Source organism: Lynx rufus, unplaced genomic scaffold, assembly GCF_022079265.1.
Source record: "Lynx rufus isolate CCGP_SWC_20201006 ecotype Redwood Valley unplaced genomic scaffold, mLynRuf1.p SCAF_5, whole genome shotgun sequence".
NCBI lineage: Eukaryota > Metazoa > Chordata > Mammalia > Carnivora > Felidae > Lynx > Lynx rufus.
This window is the reverse complement of record NW_025814867.1, coordinates 118,475,657-118,491,196: the sequence shown is the minus strand read 5'-3', so window position 1 is coordinate 118,491,196 and position 15,540 is coordinate 118,475,657. Positions and strand designations below refer to the sequence as shown.

Sequence of the window (15,540 nt, the reverse complement as noted above, 5' to 3'; positions counted from 1 at the left end):
GGGCTCGAACCCACGGACCACGAGATCATGACCTGAGCTGAAGTCGGCCACTCAAACGACTGAGCCACCCAGGCGCCCCTTATTTTTTATGTTTGTAATTTTATTTATTTACTTTTTATTTTTTTAGTGTCATTTGTACTAGAGAGAGAGAGAGAGGGAAAGAGAAAGAGAAAGAAAGAGCAGGAGAGGGGCAGAGAAAGACAGAGAATCTGAAGCAGGCTCCAGGCTCTGAACTGTCAGTACAGAGCTGGACGTGGGGCTGGAACCCACACACTGTCAGATCATGACCTGAGCTGAAGTCAGATGCTTAACCAACTGAGCCACTCAGGAGCCCCTTGATTTTTACTTTTTATTTTAATTTAAATTTTAGTTAACATACAATGCAATATTAGTTTCAGGAGTAGAATTCATGATGATCATCACAACAAGTGCCCTCCTTAATACCCATCACCCATCTAGCCCATGCCCCTCCCACCTCCCTCCATCAACTCTCAGTTTGTTCTCTATTGTTAAGAGTCACTTATGGTTTGTTTCCCTCTCTTCTCTTTTTGTGCTCCTCTTCCCATATGTTTATCTGTTTTGTTTCTAAAATTCCACATGAATGAAATCATATGGTATTTGTCTTTCTCTGATTAACTTATTTCATTTGATGTAATACATTCTAGCTCCATCCACATAATTGCAAATGGCAAGATTTCATTCTTGTTGATGGCTGAGTAATATTCCATTCTATAAATATCCCACATCTTCTTTATCCATTCATCAGCCGATGGACATTTGAGCTCTGTCCCTAGTTTGGCTATTTTTGATAATGGTGCTATAAACATTGGGGTGCATGTACACCTTTCAATCAGTATTTTTGTATCCACTGGGTAAATACCTAGTAGTGCAATTCCTGGATGGTAGGGTTGTTCTATTTTTAGTTTATTTTTTTAAATTTCTTTTTCTTTTTTTTTTTTTTTTTTTTTTTTTTTCAATGTTTATTTATTTTTGGGACAGAGAGAGACAGAGCATGAACGGGGGAGGGGCAGAGAGAGAGGGAGACACAGAACCGGAAACAGGCTCCAGGCTCTGAGCCATCAGCCCAGAGCCCGACGCGGGGCTCGAACTCACGGACCGCGAGATCGTGACCTGGCTGAAGTCGGACGCTTAACCGACTGCGCCACCCAGGCGCCCCTAAATTTCTTTTTCTTTTAAATGTTTGTTTATTTTTGAGAGAGAGAGGCAGAGAGTGAGGGGGATGGAGGACCTGAAGCAGGTTCTGCGCTGATGGCAGAGAGCCTGATTCAAGGCTGGAACTCAGGAACCATGAGATCGTGACCTGAGCTGAAGTCAGCCGCTCAACTGACTGAGCCACCCATGAGCCCCTATTCTTTTTTTGTTTTTAATTTTTTAAATGTTTTATTTATTTTTGAGAGAGAGACAGAGTACGAGTGGGGGAAGGACAGAGAGAGAGGGAGACAGAATCTGAAACAGGCTCCAAGCTGTCAGCACAGAACCTGACACAGGGCTCAAACTCACAGACGGTGAGATCATTACCTGAGCCAAAGTTGGAGGCTTAACCAACTGAGCCACCAGATGTGCCCCTATATTTAGTTTAAAAATAATAAATTTTGGGGGGATGCCTGGGTGGCTCAGTCGGTTGAGCCTCCCCGACTTCGGCTCTGGTCATGATCTTACAGTTTGTGAGTTCAGGCCCTGCGTCAGGCTCTGTGCTGACAGCTCGGAGCCTGCAGCCTGCTTTGTATTCTGTGTCTCCCTCTCTCTCTGCCCCTCCCCTGCTCATACTCTGCCTCTTTCTGTCTCTCATAAATAAATAAATGTTAAAAAACATTTTTTAATGAAAAAATAATAAATTTTTTTAAATGCAGAAACAAATAAAATACCAAAATATGCTGCATATCATTTGAGAACATTCATAAATGTTATTTGTTTCCTAGATGTAGTATGACGATTGGTACTCTACCTATAGCCTTAAGAAAACAATTAAGCTGATCAGATGTTTATATTATTAGCTTCATTGTTGATACAAGTTAACAAACACAAAAGTCAACGTGATGGGCACATTAACATACACCTAATGAGTTTAAGGTTAATTGCAGTGGCAGAGTTTTACTGTAAAACCTATAGAGATGTAGAATCTGGTCATGTGTATGTACAACTCCGTGAAGATACTGGTTGCAGCATTCTGGCAGTATTTGCAATTTGAATTACAAAAATCCACCACATTTTATGGGCATACATAAAAATGTGCATTAATAACTATATGGATTGTAGACATGAATTTGCTACTTACAAGTCTTGTGATGTCAGTGAGTTGATAATATTTTGTGTCAGCTAAAGGTGAAGCCTTAAGAATCTACAAGAGGAAGGGGAGCTTGGGTGGCTTGGTCTGTGAAGCATCTGACTCTTGGTTTTGCCTCAGATCATTATCTCATGGTTTTGTGGGTTCCAGCCCCGCGGCGGGCTTGGTGCTGGCAGCGGGGACCCTGCTAGGGATTCTCTGTCTCCTCTCTGTCTGACCCTTTCCCACTCAGGCCTTCTCTGTCTCTCTCAAAATAAATAAGTAAACTTAAAAAAAAAAAAAAAGAATCTATAAGAGGAAGAGATGAAGCATTAGAGGAGAAAAAAGGAAATCAGACAGGAAAAGAAAGATGAAGAACAAATGGCCATTGGTATTGGGAAACATTGTATCTTGATTGTTCTATGTCACTGTGATACTGAATTGTAAAGAAATAACTGTTGTGCCCGTAAGTGTGAGGATGCTAGGCAATCCTCGTTAGAAAAAGTTTCAAAAGACTGTGAATTCCAAAATAGCTATCTTCATGGAGAGGAATAGAGCTAAATGATGAATAATTACCAGAAAGGAGTTTCAATCCTGATTTAATGCTGGTTTTCTAAAATAGAAAATTGAAGTGTTTCATAGACATTGTAAGTTATAAAGAACTCCCTGATGATATATTATGACATCCCTCTTATTCTCATTAACTGACAGATTTTGAAACATATTAATGGGGTTTTAGCAGTGATTAAATTTGTGTTTATCATAAGCATTCTTGAAACATACATAGGGTGTAATGTGTACAACTACTGTGAACAACTAGAAAGTGTAGGCTACTTACAGAAGAAAACACAGGAATATTAAAGCTGTAGTTTGAAATTACCTCCCCATTACATACTTAGTAATGAATAACTTGGGAAAAAGAAAGAAGACTTACCTTTGTAGATATGCAACTAGATTTTATAAAAGTAAATTTTAAAGTATTCAAAAAAGGTTTTTAAATATTTGTTCAGTAAATTCTGAATATTCTCATTAATGGTATAGGTGAATCATGTGATATTGCTGTTCTTTGCAGTTGGATATAACTATTGTTAGCAGGTATCAGTAAAGGTCTACTTCATATTTTGTGTGACAAAGATAACTTGTGCTTGTTGTAAATGTCAATACACAGGGATGTAAAAAAAGCAAGTATTCCCTCCCACCCCATTCAATATCACGTCAGTAATCTTAACATATGGTATATGTCGACCACCTTATGTGTAGTACATTTATATAGCATTGTTTTCTTTTCTCAAAAAGTGAGAAAATATTTTGTAATTTTTTAACTTAGTTAATATTGTAGATAATTTTCTGATCCATACTTTTATTTTTAAATTGTATTTATTTATTTGTTTTGTTTTGAGAGAGAGAGAACATGCATGAGTGGGAGGGAGGGGCAAAGGGAGAGAGAGCGAGAGAGAGCGAGAGCAAGAGAGAGAGAGAGAGAGAGAGAGAGAGAGAGAGAGAGAGAGAATCTTAAGCAGGCTCCACGTTCAACGCAGAGCCCAACTTGGGACTCCATCCCAAGTCCTGGGATCTTGACCTGAGCCAGAATCAAGAGTCAGATGCTCAACCGACTGAGCCACCCAGGTGCCCCTGATTCTTACTTTCAGATCACTTGAATACTCTGTAATATAGATGTATCATAATTTTTGGACCATTCCCCTATTGCTGGACATTTATAGAATTTGCAATTGTTTACTATTACAATATTAAGATAAACTTTCTTTTACATATATCTTTACATAATGACTGTTTTGTTCCATAGGATATATTCATAAAAGTCAAATTTGCTAGATGAAAAAAAATACATAAAAGGGTGCCTGGGTGGCTCAGTTGGTTAAGCATCTGACTTCGGCTCAGGTCATGATCTCGCAGCTTGGGAGTTCAAGTTCTGCGTAGGGCTCTGTGCTGACAGCGCAGAGCCCAAAACCTGCTTCGGATTCTATGTCTCCCTTTCTCTCTGTCCCTCCCCCGCTAAATAACATTAAAAAAAATTTTTTTTTAAAAAGAAATAAATTCAAGATAGGAAAAAGGCATATAAAAACAATGTTTTCCATTACACATTGATTCATTTGATGCTTGAAAAGTTTGTAGAATCTGTCATCTAATAAACATCAGCTCAGGGCATTGGTTTCTGTATAATCATTAGTTAATGTGGTACACCTGTGACTACCTTGATATCCAGTATTCAATGGAGCTCTTGATTTACCATGGGCATTGCATTGAAATGTGTGGCAGGTTTGTACTTTACAGGTATTTAAATTGGTCAATTCCATTGCTTAATAGATTTTAATGTGAAAATACATATTTTGTGGATTATAAAAACTACCATATTTTCAAAGGATATGCAGACCATTTAATCCACAAATTTTCAATTTTTACTGCTCTTCTTATACAAAATAAGACTTCGAGAATCAAAACAAAACCAGTGACAAGTATTTGGCTAAGTAACTAGTCTTATGACGAGTGCTTAAAGGAGCTGCCTAGAAAAGACAAGATGATATGTCCTCCTCAGCCCCCATCACTGTATTATGACAATGACTATATTATCACTAGAATGTATACTCCTTGAAGGCAGGAATTTTTTATTTTCTCTGATGTGTCCCCAGGGGCTAGAGTAGTATTAGGTACAGGATAGGGACTCAATAAATACTAATTGCATATTATTCAAATTTAACTAAGAACTTGAAGACATGGGCTTTTAAATGATCTGATTCTAACACTTAAACAAGAGAGATCTAAGAAATATTCACTCCACATAGTATGCATATAAAACAACCAAAATTAAGTAACATATTGAAGAGTAGTCAGATGGAAATCATACCATAATCAAATACATCAGATCACAAGTACTTCTACCACCTAGTTTTAGCTTTCTTAGGGCTAGGTTAGCTAGCCTGAACCCAGAAGCATCTTTGCATCATGACATACGGTGTTACAGGTACATAATACAACTCAGTTTACACATAGAAAAAAAGCAGGAACTGTTAATGAGACCTAGAGACACATATATTCAATTGGTTTACATTTAATAAAGGTTTTGATGATATTCTTTAGGAAAAGTAAAGACTTTTCCTAAAAAGATCATTGATGGGTTAATGGGTTTATATTAAACTGCAAGCAGAAGTATTGACTGATTTTTTTTTAAGTTCCTTTCTACCATTTTGATTGCAGGAAAAATAGTTAATTACTTTATAAATTCATTAACTTTTTTGTCAGAATAGGAGAATATATGCCCTCAAAACTACATAAAACTACTAAAAGGCAAGACAATTTGCAACTTCTATGCATTTTTTCACCCCCAGTGGTGAATAAGAATATAGCAAATCTTTGAAAAACCCAATAAAATGTGTAAAGTGCAAATTAGGCCCTCGTCTTTCATGATTAATATTTCTGCAAGTAGAAAATTAAAATGTTTCCAATTAAAAGCACTGATTAGGTTATTTAACTTACCTATGTGGTTTTTAAGGAAAAGAGCTATCTGTAGCTATGATGTGAATCTGATTTGACAGAATATATGTTGTTACATTAGACACAGGGCTAATAATCCTATAGAGATGTAACTAGTAGAAAAAACTCAATTAGTAAAATTCTGTTATTTTGGAACAATAAAATATGTTACTTAAAAAAATGAAATACAGGATGCTTGGCTGGCTCGGTTGATAGAGCATGTGACTCTTGGTGTTGGGATCTTGAGTTTCAGCCACACATTGGGTATAGAGATTAAATGAATAATTAATTAAAAAAAATATATGTTACTGACTCACAAAATGTGCTTTCAAAAACTTCTGAAACAATTTTTTTGAAATTTATTTCTAAAAGTCACAGAGACAAAACTTTAAAAGTGACACATTATACTAAGGATACATGCGTGAGCAAAAAAAAAAAAAAAAAAAAAAGCATGGGAATACAAAAATAAACATAGTAAACTTTTAATGAATACAGTATCTTGGATACAAGTAGAATACCACTAGGTAAGAACTGTATTTACCTTACAAGTCTATGATAGTATGGATTGAGATAAATGAAGGTTTAGGACAGTCACTTCACTATTCACAAGTTAATCAGTGCTGACCAGAAACTAAAGCAATTTATTTTAGGCTAAGATTTTCAATCAAATTATAGGATGAATCTTCTATTTAATGAATATGTTTTAAGGTGATTTGTACTCATTTAAAGTCAGTTGGGGCAAGTCAAACCACAGAGAGCCCTCACAAAGACTAAGCACCAAATGACGAAATGTTTGTGGCTTTCGTTTTGGGCCACTTTAAATTTTATTTTGTTTAAATGTGTTTTCCATTAACATTCACATACAAATTCTTTCAGGCAAAAGTTTTAACATGGAACTTTCTGCTTGGAGATCTTGCCAACTTTTACTTACAACAGTTTTTAAGCAATGAATACTTCAGAAAAATCCCAAGCTGATACTTAATTGGTTACAATTGTAAGATGCAGAGCTTTTTCTTTAAAGTTTTCTGGTCCCCCAAAATCAGTAGGGCCAAATGCATTAACTGGAAGTAGCATTTGTTTAAAAAAAAAAAAAGTCTTAAAGATGATAATGAATAAAATAACTATTTAGGCTCTCATACACAATCTTTCTAAATTTTCACCCTGTAGGAAATAATTACAATGTCTTTCAGGCTTGCTATATGCCCCACAGAATTAAAACAAAACAAAACAAAACAACAACAACAAGGAATTTAACATTTCAACAAGCTAGTAACTATTTACTGTAAGCATATAGTGAAATTCTGGAAGACATACTACCATACTTCAAGAAAACACTATTAACAGGTAAGCATGTGTTGAAGAAGGCAGTTTATAAATGAAACATTACAAATCTTATGTTTATGCATACAACTTATAAAATAGAAAAAAAAAACTGCTATTTTTCCAATAGTATAGCATCACACTAACACTATATAGTTAAGATTGAAAGCTTCTGTACACATGTCCATTACACCTTCATGGCAGCATACACCTTAGACATTTTCATTTGTTATCCAACATATGCCAACCATGGCTTCACGGATTTGTACCAGTTTGAGCAGGCTAAAGCAATCATTCTGCCTTACCTATTGAACTATGAGACAAAGTTAACCAGTTTCAGGGAACAAAAAGTTTCATAATCAGTAAACAAACATATTAAACCTCCACAACAGGATGGAAAATGCTTCTAAGGACATGATATAATCCTAATAGGAGGAAGAATTATGCCCCTAGATATATATATATATATATATATATATATATATATATATATATATGGGAATAGTTAGGAGCCTGGAGAAATACATTAACACATATGGGACCTAAATGATCATCAAATCAGTAATAACTACTAGAAACTCAAATGTGAATTATTGGTTTTTCTTGTGCAACATCATCCAGTTTACTGCTTAGGACTACTCAAAACTGTTCTGCCACTATGTGTTTGCTGTTAGTGCAAATTAATATTAAAATAGGGAGCAGTCTGAATCACATGGAATTTTGAAAAATTAGAATGATTGTATATCTAACCTTATTTTTGTATTCTGAAAATGCTGTAAAACTCAATTATTTTCCTAGCTTCTTATTCTACCATCTTAGTTAATTCAAAAGAAACATGGTTGCCTGCAAATTCTTTACTAGGGGAAGTAAAAGCAAAGTATATTTTGGTTATGTTTTGCTGCTGGTCTCCTCATGTATGTGCTTTAGCAATGACAGCACTACTCCAGGCATTAATTGTGCTACTTTACATAACTAAACATGAGAAAAACTCAAATTTTGCCGAGCAATTTTTTTTTTTTCTTGGTGGCAGGCTTATTTTAAAATGAAAACAACACAAAAACTAACATAAAATCTAAAAATCAGATGGGCATTTTGACAACCCGAACTAGGAACTTAAGTCTGTAAAAGAAACTTAATACATGGAAAGCTGTTTCTGAAAAACATAACCTTCTTACTCACTTTGGTTTTTTTTTTTTTTTTTCAAATGAAGATTTGTGGTAAAATGACCTCAAAGATAACTCCAAGTCACATAGGGCATTCATGTTAGTGCTTTGTAATAGAAATATATTTCATGAGTATTTTAAACTTAAACGTTTTCAAGAAATTTAAGTTTTTTTTTTTTAAAGCTCTAGTCCAAGTCTTCAGCTGTTTAGTTTTTAAAAAATATAATTTGGGTCTCCAATGGAGAGGATATAACTTACAGGATAAGTGAGGTTCGCAGAGATCATTTCCTGAACATGGTTGACCTTTAACAGGACTGATTATTTCCTCACCCAAACAGTTATGCAGGATACTGCCAGATCTCCCACTACAAAAATCTTGCCAGTCTTTCTAGACAATTGTTTACCATCCATGTTTAAAAACCTTGCACCACCAGAGGCAAAAGCGCATAAAAGTGAAAGTAAGTTAACTCGGTTCTATTTACCTAAAGTCTTATAAATCATATGGAAACATTAATGTATAGAAAGTAATTTCCTTATTATCTGATCTGTCAGCCAAAAGCTAATTACTAGTCTTCTGTAAAAACAGGAAACTCAATCATAAAATGTCTATGTTTAAATAAAAATGCCAATCTTTAAATCTTTTAACATCAGACATTGGAAAAAAAAAGCTTGCAAGTTCAAGATGATGCTTGAAATGAAAGCTATGGTTAAAAAAATTTGTTTATAGTAAGAGACTAAAATCATGTCACTGCAAAATTCCCCATGGCTTTTGGCACTGACATTAAAAGAACGATTTTAGTCTTTTGGTCACTTGAAGCTGCTACTAATACAATAAGCCTTTCAAAAGGGTGAAAAAAAGACAGTGAGGAACTGAAGGATAGATAAGGTAACTACATCATATACAAGCATAGTTTGAAATAAAGACAGTCATTTCTGCGAGGGATCTGAAGATAGAAGAACAGTTTCCCACCATCCCTTCCTTTTTGAAGAGGATCCTCTAATCAGAAATAATTCCTTTAAGTTACTGTGAGTGGTGTTGCCTGGCAGCAGCTTCAATTTCCTAGGCTAGTGTTCAATCCAAGTAATTAAGTAATTTCACAAGGAATAATCATATATGGCAACAGGGTAAAAAAGCAGGGCAGTTCTTCCATGCACAAACATTTCAGGAGAAAAACCATCAATTTTAAAGATAACCATCAGGTTTCAGGTATCCTAGCACACTCTAAACCCTAAGTTTTGCTTTACACCATTGGTGACTAAAATTAACAGTAAGTTTTGCAGTGAGGTTTTTTTTTTGTTTTTTGTTTTTTGCCTGCAACTATATACACATTGCAAAACTATTCTGCATCACATGATTTTAAATGAAATAAATATAAAAATGAACCACACAATCAACACATAACTTTAATACTCCACATTTATCTTGATCACAATGGTGGTAACCTCCTTGTCAACAATCTTGGGAGTTGAGGAGCTGATTCTCATTCTCATATCCATCAGGCAGGTATGCTCTCCTCAGTTGGTCTGACTTAGGTATGGAGCCTCCATTCTTCACATGGCGAGACAGGAAAGCACGGACTGCTGGGTGATCAGCTTTCTCGAGTGGGATGTTGGCTTCCAGGCACATTTTCACAAAGTCCTGGATAACACTGACTTTCTCTGTTTGCGCAGTACTGTTGCACTGAAGGGATGCAGTTAGGGGCCTCTGCTTCTTTCTCACGTTCTGCTCTTCAAATTCGGCCTTCCTCTTGGTATGAGTCTTTGACTTAAGGTGGTCACTAATGGCAGACTTGCGAACATGATTCAGAACCACATTGCAAGAAGTGCAGAAGAGTTTTCCTCCATCTTCGTGCAGCTCACCTCCAAACTCAGTGACTCGATCCAGGGGAGTCACATACAAAGCAGTCTTAGAACGGTTTCGGGCAGGTGGTGCTGTCACTACAAATCTTTCCATTCTGACTCTGAATAAGGTTCTTCAGAGACAAGAGAAACAAAGATAAGTGTTATAACAACAATTCGTTCAGGAAGTAATTAACAAACAAAAGACAGGTATGAGCATTTTAAGATTTAAAGATTCCAGAAAACTTAATTCAAATTAATAGACTGTGTCTATTAACTCTTAACTTACCTGAAAATATGTAAGGGAAGGCAAAACCAGAGCAAATTACTAGTAACAATCAGGTCCATTCCTTGGATTTGATGAAATTCAAATAAATTAGAATTATGAAAAAAGAACTTCCAACTATTCCAGATGTCACTATCTTTTAGGAAAACATGATCTGATGCCAATATTTAGGGTATCAATTATATTACTCTCATTCAACTTAGATGTGTATTGAAGTTTAAAAGAGCTTCTTTTCCCATCACAGTTTTGGGGCAACTGATTTTAGGAACACAATTGTAGGGAATTATGTGCAAAGTTTGTTCAAACAGGTGGGCCACTAAACTGGCTTATTTCTATATGAAGATGGATGTAATGTCCAAAATTGTTCGGAAAAAACAAAAAGTAAAAACCAAGAAAGAACACAGACCAGCTGCAATTAACAGCAGCAACAAGGACATTAAATTTTAAAGCCAAAATACAGAGCTCAAAGTAAGTCATGTTTTAAAAAGTTTATTTATTTGAGAGAGACCGAGCACGAGTGGGGGAGGGGCAGAGTGTGTGGGAGAGCGAGAATCTCAAGCAGGCTCTGGGCTGTCAGCACAGAGCCCAACATGGGGCTCAATCCCTTCAACAGCAAGATCATGACCTGAGTTGAAATCAAGAGTCAGACACTCAACTGACTGAGCCACCCAGGTGCCCCAGTCATATTTTAATGCAAATATACCTCCACTGAGTTTTATAAAGGGGATGATCAAGATATGCAAATGCTTTTTCTAATACTTGTTTCCTCTTTTTACCATTAAAAACTAATACCTTTGTTAATTATTTATTTTACCTATTAACTAGTAAGTTAGCACAAATCTAAAAAGTTAACATAGTGCCTAGTATATGATAGGTGCTCAATCACAATTTGTTGATGGAAAGTAAATGATTATCTTTGTTATTTTTCTGAATCTTTAACTCAGGAGTGGCATGATAATTTATTAATTTATCCTAATAACAATTTTTTATGATTATTACCAAAATCATGACGTTGCTTCTATGGACACTGAAAAATTGAGATACCAAACAAATGTTTTCAGTGACAACCATTTGTTCTCTGGAGCTATTCCTTCGGACTAAGCTCTTACATTAACCTATATGTAACAAATTAAAATATCAGCAATAATGAAGTCTTCCCTTAACCCATACTAGAGAATTCATAGCTGGGTTATATGAAATCTCTCTCAAAAGACCTCTAAATTGCTAATATATGTGTTATGTATGACACCTGTGGACATAAATTCAGAAAGGTAACATTTCACAGAAATTCTGGAAAATATGATAAAGTTTAGATTTTAATAGATTTTTTTTCTTTCCATTAAAAAAATTGTTTAATGCTGGACTCTCATGTGTCAAATTTTGTTAGACTACAGGTTTTCAATGGCATACAAGACAGATATGATTCCTGCCCCCCCAAAATAGTAGTGAATTACTATTACACATTTTTGTACTTTAATAGTTTCTTTCTTTTTTCTTTTCTTTTTTTCCCCCCCCTCTTAAGTAGGCTTCACATCCTGCTCGGAGCCCAACACAGGGCTTGAACTCACCACCCTGAGATCAAGAGTTCGATGTTCAAATGACTGAGCCAACCAGGCGCCCCAATGGTAGTGTTTTTACTCCTATAGCAAATCAGTCCCGATTATGATTAATGGTTCTAGGCTAGTAATGAAAAACATTAAGTATCTGTGCCCAGGAATGCTTAAATTTTTCAATGAGAAAAGTCGTCTGTCTTTAAATATTTGGATTTCAAACTTTAAAACAATAAACATGTTCATTATTCTTTGAAGCATAAAATGCTCAATCATTTGTGCTAATGTTAAAGGCCTATACATTCCAAAGACTTGTAACTTTCAAAAAGTCTGTTTGTGTTACTTCATAGGCAAATATCCACCCAGTAGAGGATGCTCGACTTTACAGACCTGAATAACAAGTGTTTTCAACAAAAGGTAAAGATATTTTAAACGAGGAAGTTAAAAAGTTAGCCAATAAAAGAGAAGCAAATTATTTACTAGATCGAAATAAAACTCGTAAGTTTTCAAGTTTAAATGTTTACCCGGTCAGTTTCCAGGTTTTTCGTCTTGATACTTAGCAGTGAATGGTCTCCAGAGCAAAACCAGAGACGATGGAAATCCTGGAACTTTCGTTTGTTCAAACCCGGAGATGCTTTCAAATCAGTTTTTCAACAAGTGGTGATGGGGAAATAGTTTCTGGGCTTGCACCCTATTTTCCCTGCGGTGCCGGGAAGTCATGCCTTTACTGTAAAACATGAAAAACAAATGGAAAGAAAAAATGGGGGAGGGGGAGGGAAGAAGGGTAGATAAAAAGGCGAACAACACAGCCACCACGCAGGTGTCTTTGAAATCGCTCCCTTTAGGTAACTTCACCCAAATCCGGATCCCAACGTTTACCTCAACACCTCCACACTCCTCAACCCAGTCCTTTCTCAGTTGTCTGCCCCGCTTTGCACCTCCTCGCGCGCCCCAGGCCCGAGGGTTCGGGAGGGGGAGGGAAAGGCGGGGCGCGGGACGTTCCCGGCGTCTAGACTCCCTCCTCCCGCGCCAAGCTCAGCACGCTGGCGCCCCACAACCCTTGCCCCGCTAGCTGGGCAGGGCCGAGACCTAGCCGCCGGCCGTGGGCCCGGGAACTCGACAGCAGAGTTGGCGGCAGTCTCAGGGGAGGAGGCGGCGGGCGCCTGGCGGAGGCGTCCGCTGTCAGGCTTCCCGTCTCCTCCCTCTTCCTCCCGCCGACAACGGCGCCCCGGCCCCGCCCCCGGCTCCCGCTTCAGGACGGAAGGCCCCGGGCCCAAAGCCCGCACCAACGGCCGGGCCCACCCTCGGCCTCCCTAGTTCCTCGGTACCGTAGGATCGGGGCCGCCGATAGGGGAAGTGGACGAGACCCGGCCGGAAAGGAAAGGAGGAAGAAGGAAAAAAGGAGCCAGGGGGTGAAGGAGGAGGAAAACCCGCCGCCGCCGCCGCCGCCGTCGTCGTCGCCGTTGCCCGATCGAGCCCCGCGGCGGCCGCCGTGTCCCCCGCCGCGCCCCGTCCTCTTGCGCCGCCTACGGCAAAGCTCGTAGGCGGTCCCCAGCAACCGCCGAGCAGCATTGACCAACGGACCGCAAGTCTATCAAACAGACGGCTGATTCGGCCAATGGGAGTGGAAGGGTGGGCATGTGTGTGATTGGCAACTTCATATATCCAATGAAAACTGGGGGCGTGGGTGGGCGGAGCCGGAAGTAGAGCCAGCCGAGAGGCCCCTGTCCGGCTCGGGCGGAGGGAAGGGGGAGGGAACTAGAGGAGGAGGAGGTTAGCCGAGGCAGCTACAGCGGCGGCGGCGTAGGGGCTGGTACGCGCTGGGCGGCGAGAGCCTCATGGCGGAGGAAGAGAGCGATCAAGAGGCCGAACGCCTCGGAGAAGAGCTCGTGGCCATTGTGGAGTCCCCGCCAGGCCCTGTTGGGCTCAGAGCTGCGGGTGACGGCAGAGGTGGCGCTGGCAGCGGCAGCTGCGGTGTCGGCGGCTTTGGGATCAGCAGTCGGGATTACTGCCGACGCTTCTGTCAGGTGAGGCGCCCGTCGGCCGCCCGGACTTGTCACCCGGGTCCTGGGCCTCCCTGCTTTTCCTTGCCTTTTCGTTCTCGAATCAGGGCTGTGTCCGGTGTCCGCTCTACCAGCCCAACAAGGAGAGAGAGTGAAGCTCCCTCCTCCACCTATCCGGCTTGGGGTGGGGGGCAGGGAGCGGCACTGGGATGACCCGCGGGTTTAGGGTTGCTGAGAAAGTGAGTTTGTCAGGGGTTGGAAGGGCTGGAGAGAAGGGGGGTCAGCTGGCAGGAAAACTGTGTACTGACATGCCTCCTCTGCTCCAAACAGACCCCTTTCTGCCCGAGGGTCCCGCCTTCTTGGGTTTCCTACCCTGTTCCTTCTCACCTCATTTGGAATCTCTGGCAACATTTCCTGCCTTCCCTTCTCCGCCCCTTGCCCCCCGTATTCTCCCCTTTTTCGGAGATGGGAGGCGTGCCATCTCTCTACCGCCCCCTCTCCTGTCATCGCCACCCCTCCCCCTCTGCTAGGGTCTCCTGTCATCCCCTCACGAGATCCCACTGGGCCATTTCTCCAGTTGGTTTTAGGCGCTGACCCACTGTTAGTTACTTTTTTGGGAGGTGGGGTTAAGGCAGTGTGATTGTCATCTTTCCTTTTCTTACCCCAGTTCCCCGACACACGTAGTTTGTTTTTTAATGAGCTGTTGATAGAGAAAGTAGTTTTCCTTAAACTATTGCTCCGATTACCTCACCACCCCCTTCATGTTTTAAATTACAATGTATTTTATGTAGCCTGTAAAATACAGTGTCTAAACAGTGACGGTAAATTATTTACTTGGTCGTCTGCCACTACGATTTGATGTAGTTGAAAGTGTTTGACTGTAATCAAATATTATAGCAAGAAAGTACTTGTCTAGGGGTAAAATTTGTGTAATTTACACTCACATCTACGCGTATTTATACTTCAAATATTTCGTTCTCATTCACCATAGTCTTGCGATTTGGATTTTTTTTTTTATTCCTTTAACACTCCATTCCCTTGTTTTATTTTATTATCTTACATGTATAGGGTTTGAATCATGGCTCCACCACTTCCTAGTCTTGTTACCTTGTAACCTAAGTAACCTACTGGTTACTTAATCTCTCTGTGCCTTAGTTTCCTCTTCAGTCAAATAGGAAGAGTAGTTAAATGGGTGAATATGTAAAGGGTTTGGATCTTTTACATGTTAATTGAAGGTAGCTATTAATTTCATCTTGGTAACAAGTAGGAATGAAGTTAACCAGCGGTGGGCATTGTATTCGCTGAAATTTGATGTTATGCCTTCCCAGGCATTGAAAGAAAACGGATGGATTGACCTTTTCAGTTAAGTTTTTAATGCTTTAAATTGTTTTCGACTCCCTCCTCCCACCTCTATAGATAAATTGGTTTGAAGGTGGAAATTGTCTTGGGATGAAGTGTGTCAGTTTTCTTTGACATTGCTCTCTGGTGACTTTCTTGGAAGTATATGTTTGCATATGTTTTGGTATTGGCATTCACTGGATTTAGAGGCTCAGTGTCTTTACAGTACATATCTTCTTATTGTATATTTTACATGTAGAAACCATGT

The 15,540-nt window shown here is 39.0% G+C and overlaps 2 protein-coding genes across 3 annotated transcripts in view; one reads left to right on the top strand and one right to left on the bottom strand.

The window, feature by feature from the left end:
* Positions 1 to 6,560: 6,560 nt before the first annotated feature.
* CGGBP1 (CGG triplet repeat binding protein 1) lies at positions 6,561 to 13,434 on the bottom strand. Of its 2 annotated transcripts, none has more exons than XM_047099374.1 (3): positions 13,260 to 13,434; positions 12,456 to 12,658; positions 6,561 to 10,229 (listed from the first exon to the last, which is right to left on the bottom strand). In XM_047099374.1, exon 3 carries the CDS (start codon positions 10,208 to 10,210, stop codon positions 9,707 to 9,709), a length of 504 nt encoding a protein of 167 aa, XP_046955330.1. In that variant the 5' UTR covers positions 10,211 to 10,229; positions 12,456 to 12,658; positions 13,260 to 13,434; the 3' UTR covers positions 6,561 to 9,706. The 2 variants fall into 2 exon arrangements, with proteins under 2 accessions (XP_046955330.1, XP_046955331.1); XM_047099375.1 differs by lacking the exon at positions 13,260 to 13,434 and adding an exon at positions 12,811 to 13,232.
* Positions 13,435 to 13,667: 233 nt separating this feature from the next.
* Positions 13,668 to 15,540, top strand: part of ZNF654 (zinc finger protein 654) — a 92,864-nt gene continuing 90,991 nt past the window's right edge. Inside the window, exon 1 of the mRNA XM_047099370.1 lies at positions 13,668 to 13,958. Within this exon, the coding sequence (XP_046955326.1) occupies positions 13,770 to 13,958 (189 nt within the window). The 5' untranslated portion in view covers positions 13,668 to 13,769. The remainder of the gene's footprint in view (positions 13,959 to 15,540) is intronic.